Source organism: Sinocyclocheilus grahami, unplaced genomic scaffold (genome assembly GCF_001515645.1).
Source record: "Sinocyclocheilus grahami isolate Dianchi unplaced genomic scaffold, SAMN03320097.WGS_v1.1 scaffold885.1, whole genome shotgun sequence".
Classification (NCBI taxonomy): Eukaryota; Metazoa; Chordata; class Actinopteri; order Cypriniformes; family Cyprinidae; genus Sinocyclocheilus; species Sinocyclocheilus grahami.
Genome location: NW_015506064.1, coordinates 258522 through 264902, shown reverse-complemented (window position 1 = coordinate 264902; position 6381 = coordinate 258522). Strand labels below are relative to the sequence as shown.

Here is a 6381-nt window from a genome sequence, read left to right as displayed (position 1 = left end):
AATCTTCGTATTATCATGTAATTAGCATCTATGTGCAGGAGATGGGCTTTAATTACAGTCAGACACATCCACAACTCACAATGTGATCGGTTTATAGATTTATTGGGTGTGCAGCTTTGCACTCATTCGATTATGCTCTCATTTGTCAGAGCCAAACAAACGAGGAAATACCAAGACAAAGAGTCAAACTGTTACTCAACACGCAGTCAGTAATGCGTCAGAGGTTATCAGTCTTTTACACAACTCACGCTCAATAAAGCTCAACTGAAGAGTGGTCTTTTATCCATCAGTTTCGGTCATCGAGTCGGAGGAGTAGGTGAATACGGGCCCTCGCACTAGGGGAGAGTGTAAGGTCAGTTGTAACATTGCCAGATGATCCAATCAGCAGCATGCTACAGTGATGTCACCTACTTTGAAGACTTTGTGAATGAGACAGCTGTGAATGTGAGTGAATAGTTCAAATTTAGTGAAAATCTTTTAGTAAAGGGATAGTTCACCCAAAAATGAAAATTACCCCATAATTTACTCACCCTCAAGCCTTAGGGGTATATGACTTTCTTCTTTCAGACGAATATAATCAGAGTTATATTAAAAAATGTCCTGGCTCTTCCAAGCTTTATAATGGCAGTGAATGGCGGTCAAGCTTTTGAAGCCCAAAAAAAAGTGTCCATCCATCATAAAAAGTGCTCCACATGGCTCCGGGGGGTTAATAAAGGCCTTCTGAAGCAAAGCGATTTGTGTAAGAAAAATATCCATATTTAAAATGATTAAACCATAATTTCTAGCTTCCGCTAACTGTCATACACGCATCCATGAGAGAGTGGTGTTCCAGAGGATGACGTAGGACGTAGGCGTAGTGTAAGCTCTGGTGAGAAGTGGCGAACATGGAAGCACAGAGGAGAGAGCAAAACAAAAAAGAAAAATGTCGGAGGATTTCGATACAAGCCAAGAGGAGACTGGTTTTCCTTTGCTGTAAACAAAACTTGGTTCTAACGAGACTAGCATATTCTCACCGGAGTTTACGCTACACCTACATCCCAAGTCATCCGCTTGAACGCCACTCTCTTGTGAACCAGGTATGACTGTTAGCGTAAGCTAGAGATTACCATTTTTTAAATATGGATATTATTCTTACACAAATGCATCACTTCACTTCAGAAGGTTTTTATTAACCCCCCACCCACCCCACAAATAATACCACAAATCAAACATTCTTTAATGCCATGTTCAGGGTCAATTGTAACATTTTTACTTGCTTGAATTCATTCATTTAAAACGTCCTCAGAATGATTTGGTCATGGTCATTATGAACACTTAACAGGCAAATAAAATGGTTGTTTAGCTTGTTTTGTTCAATAAAATTTACAACAAAATGTGACAAAAAAACCCCAACAATGTAAAACTAACCCAAAAATGCAACATATTTTAAAAGGTCAGAATCTACTTGCGAGAAATTTTTCCACAAACCCAAACAGTGTAAATACATTTTGGTCACACTTTACATTGCAGCGTTCATGTTATTGTTGAAGGTATTTTTCATTATATAACTGATTGGGTAATACTAAGATCACATAATATCAATATTAATGAGCAACATGCATCATTATTTTGTGGAGCAAATTTTGTATTTACAGTAGCTTAGAATTTGAAACGATTTATTTTATACGGATTGTTTTTCTCAACTTTTATGCTACTATATATACGGTTGTTTCATTTTTAACACCTTCCGTGGAAACTTTTTTTTTTTTCTCAAAACCACCATAAAGGTTTGTTTACCATCGCTAGATGTAAGATTTATATCGGCTAAATCAATGTGCAGACTCCAGCTGGGTGGGCGCGTTTCGGGGGCAGTGGAACTCGAGCGCGAGCAGGAGAGCACGCCGTTGATTGGATAACAGAGCTGTATAAATTGCCGCACTGCCGTGTTTCTCTCTTTCGTGAAGATTTAGTCCAAACCCCAATGCGGTCTGAACAAACTGCCCAGGGCCGTCATACGAAAGAGCCACTGCGCACAGGACCCTCTTATTTACAATGAAGGAGAGAAGAATCAGCCAGCCTTTGGTAATGCGTTGTAAACTGGTTTTAGTAGGAGAGGTGCAGTGCGGGAAAACCGCAATGTTGCAAGTCTTGGCCAAAGACTGTTATCCTGAGGTATGTCCTCCTCTCTCTCTCTCACCTATTCACTGAGCGGCTATTGATGTGTATGTTCGCTAAGACACTTGGATGCTTGTTTATGTCATTATGCAACCATATACCGTGACTATTAAGCACCGCGTAATAGTATATTCATACATCATACATCAAGGTAATACATCATGTATCTTTCTCATGTGAGTTGTTGTGCACGTGTTGACGCTGGGGGTAAAAATCGACGCTTTTGCAACAAACCCATGATATATACTGAAACTAAATGACGTTTTAAACGAAATTAAGTGTTTTTATAGAAAGGTTAAATAATTAAGTCATTAAATAACGGCTTTTATTTCTTTCCCCCCACACAGACATACGTCCCAACGGTGTTTGAGAACTACACCGCTGGACTGGAATTAGAGGAGCAGCGCGTGGAGCTTAGTTTATGGGACACGTCAGGTGAGAGAGAGACTGACCGACTAACAGCTGGACAGCGGTGATACTGCTTTACACATTTGCACTCAGTAATTTTAGCTAATTAATACAGTTTTACATATATGACAGCACTGTCTGTAAATATCATTAAATTGACCCAGAAATTACCGTACAATTCTGTCATCATTTACTCGTTCCTAAGTAACTTGTATGACTTTCTTCTGTGAACACACACAATATATATATATATATATTTTTTTTAATGTCCCAGTGTTTTTTTTTTCATACAATATGAGTTATGACGCTATTAATTTTACATTGTACTAAATCAGAGGTACAACTACTCAGCCTCTGACTAACATTTAATTGGCTTTTATTCATCCCAATATTACTAGAAGTTTTAATCGCCTATTTCGGCCTGAATACATGTGGTTTGTTTACTACTTGCTTCCACTTCACAGTAAAGCTGTTCATGCTTGTTTTATTCGTTTTCTTGCATACAGTGAATGTAAATTAATTGTCCAGCTTTGTTTTGGACCCTATTTATGGACGAAAATGAATAAAACAAACATCAACAAACAGCTTCACTGTGAAGTGGAATGTAAATGTTCATCAGAGCAGTAATAGCTCAAATTTTGTACAATGTAAAAATAACATAACTCCTATATATCAAATATACACTAATTGTAATAACCTGTGTCACTGATCGACTGTTTATTGCCTTGTTTTGTTCTGTGATATCTTAATTGCATCTTCAATGCATCATATGTTGCATTACAATTTTCAGATTTTCACTTTCTGCATCCACATGCATTATCTTTTGTCCATTCTCGGCTGTTGTGTTGACTGTTACTGGGCTAGTAGGTCAGTCAGACGTTACAGGAAAGACACACCATAAGCACCTGAGCCCTGAGTCAGGGAACACAAGCTGGCATGTGTGAGGCTGCAGTACGTGGGTGAGAGGGTCTGGCAGCTGCAACACCTGAGACTGATCCTCAAGTGTCAGATGCTGGCAGCGTGCCATCTTTACCTTCTGTCTGCCTCTGGATCAGACGAGACAGACAACTGGCTAATAAAATAATCAGGGCCGTGTAGGACAGCACAAGGTTTTGGCATGTTTTGTAATTTTCTCAAATTGTGACATACAAAGCCTTTTCAATGACGTAGGTGGCTTTTAAGAGATACTGTCTCTTTTTTGAAGCAGCTTACACAGATCAGCTCCTGTTCCAGGGCCTGTGGTTTTGTCTATCTGATTCATTTGGTCAAGTAATGTTTAGTCTGTGTGTTTGCACATGTATCTAATTAAGAGTCTTAGTAAGATTAGACTAGTAGTACAAAGCTGTGGTTCAATGACTGATAGCTGAAGCTCTTACTTTCTTTTAACCAAATGCATTCTATATGAGATAAATCAGATATACATCAAATAAACACAATATTACAACGTACAATTGCACAAAAGGCTGCAAACGAACAGCGCGCATCTGAAGTGTCTCTGAAGGAAATAATGCATTATTTATCTGCTTTAAGATATCGGCCAAATTTTCTTATCAGGCCGATACCGATAACAGAAAAAATTAGCATTTATTGGCCGATACCGATATGGTGGCCGATATATCGTGCATCCCTACTTTATCTAGTAAAAAAAATGGAATGTTCTTATGTTTGGATTCATGGAGCTTTACGGGTAAAATACAACTCTTAAATGGATAGTTCACCCAAAACTACTCCTCATGTGATTTCAGACTTGTATGGGAAAAAACAAACAAACAAACAAAAAAAAATATATATATATATATTTGAAGATTGTATAGACAAAAACAGTTCAAACAATGAGAGTTCAAAAAAACATTGAGGGTGAATGCGTAATTTTTTGGGGGGTGAACTATCCCTTTAAATAGGTTTTAGGTTTCTCTCCTGAAAATTATAACTGTTCTCATACCAGTTATGTACCAAACCATCTAAATCTTTGTAAACTCTGTCTTACTTGTTTTGGATGGATGTTTTATTTATTTATTTTGTATAACATGCCCTTTCCAAATGCCCTTAAACTGATATTCCAAACTAGATAAATTTTTGCAAGAGTGTGTAGGTTTAATATTTTTAAATCCCATAGCTGCTGTGATATTGCATGCAGAGTGAAAGCTGGGTTCTTCAAGGTCATGTTGCGTAGCACGTTGTGTAACATATCAGTCAGTGATGCCTGATGAGTCTGAATCTATGTTAACTGTCATGCTTGACTGAGTGCCTACTTGCTAGGATGAGTCGATGGGATATTGTTTTTCTCTAATGGGTGCTTGATAAGGGAGGTTATTTGGTTTTTCACTATTTCTGTTGTTTGCTCCAAAACCTCACAATGTGAGGTAATTAAGATTTTTCACCTGTGGAAACTAGGACATTTTGATAGCAAAATAGATTATTTTAGGCTTTGTTTCAAAATTGTTCACATTAGAGATATACTGACTTTTTTTGCAGCTGAATCAACACATTTTTATATGCACAGTTGATTAATAATTATTGTTCTGTTTCTGCTTTTGAACTACTACTACTACTAATAATAAAATAATTTGTATTAAAAAGTATAACTAAATGAATTTATTATATCTTATATAATATATATATATTATATTTATATATAATATTATAAATTGTATTAAAATTAATATCTAAATAATACAAATAATAAATGAATAATTATAGAAACAACAGCAATTAATAACAACAAAAACAAGCAAAAAACAAGCAACCATAACATCTAAGCAAATGCCCAGAACATCTACTTTACATGTGGCATCTGGTTGTGAATGAACTCTTAAGCAAGGAGGACTTCCTGTCTATGCACATTTTAGGTATTTCCTGCTGTGCATTTTATCTTGACACACTGCCTTATCATGGAATGTTAAAAACACTCTAATGGAATTTCCCAGTCCTACTGACCTAGAACAGTGAAACAACACTGGAAAAACTTAAACTAACCCTGGACACGGAATCCAGATCAGGGCCCGTATTCACAAAACATTTTATCTTACCACTAAGAGTTCTCCTAAATAGTAGTAAACGTTTTTAGCTAAGAGTTTTCTCTTAAAACCTATTCACAAAGCTGCTGAGACAAACTTTTACTAAGGAATAGACAGAAGTCTTAAGCTAAGAGTAAGGGCGGGGTTGCCCTTGTTGCAATGGAGGATGTCAGCATACTTACTATGCACACAGTGATTGGCTGATAGTCTTTGTCAGAGATTTATTCATAGAAATATTGTAGAGCACAATATTATGTTGCCACATTCAAATAAAGATTTTAAAACGCAGGCTAAGTGTCACTAATTAAACAAGTAGGCTATATATTCAGTAGGCTATATATTCAGCTAATTGTCAGCCTCTTATGCTTCTCGTAAACAATTAATCAATATGCATTAGGGCTGCCCTTGACTAAAGATTTTTCTGGTCGACTAGTAGTCTTTCATTTGCAGCAATAGTCGACTATTAGTTGCACTTTTATTAATAAACCATATAAATCATAATAATGAGCCTTTAATTGCCTACATAGCCTAATAAGCGCTCAAGCGCATGCAAAAAAAGGCTTGCCACAGCACACCGACAAATATAATAATTATGAATGTGTTAGGGAAAAACAGCAAGTACACTGCATTAACGTTTTAATAATTTATTGTTACACTAGTGCTTTCTGTTTACGGTTTAAAGAGATGAAATCGGCGGCACGAACTCGTCGTCTCCGCAGTATGTGCCTGTAGGTTTCATACGGATTACATAATCTGAGAATATTTGTTTTCTATTTGAATTGGTTCATTTAAAAGTTTAACT

General features: G+C 36.6%; 1 protein-coding gene across 1 annotated transcript in view; it reads left to right on the top strand.

Moving 5' to 3' along the window:
* The first annotated feature begins 1948 nt into the window (after positions 1-1948).
* Positions 1949-6381, top strand: part of LOC107563659 (rho-related GTP-binding protein Rho6-like) — a 12455-nt gene continuing 8022 nt past the window's right edge. Inside the window, exons 1-2 of the mRNA XM_016248594.1 lie at positions 1949-2151; positions 2502-2589. Coding sequence (XP_016104080.1) covers positions 2032-2151; positions 2502-2589 — 208 coding nt within the window. The 5' untranslated portion in view covers positions 1949-2031. The remainder of the gene's footprint in view (positions 2152-2501; positions 2590-6381) is intronic.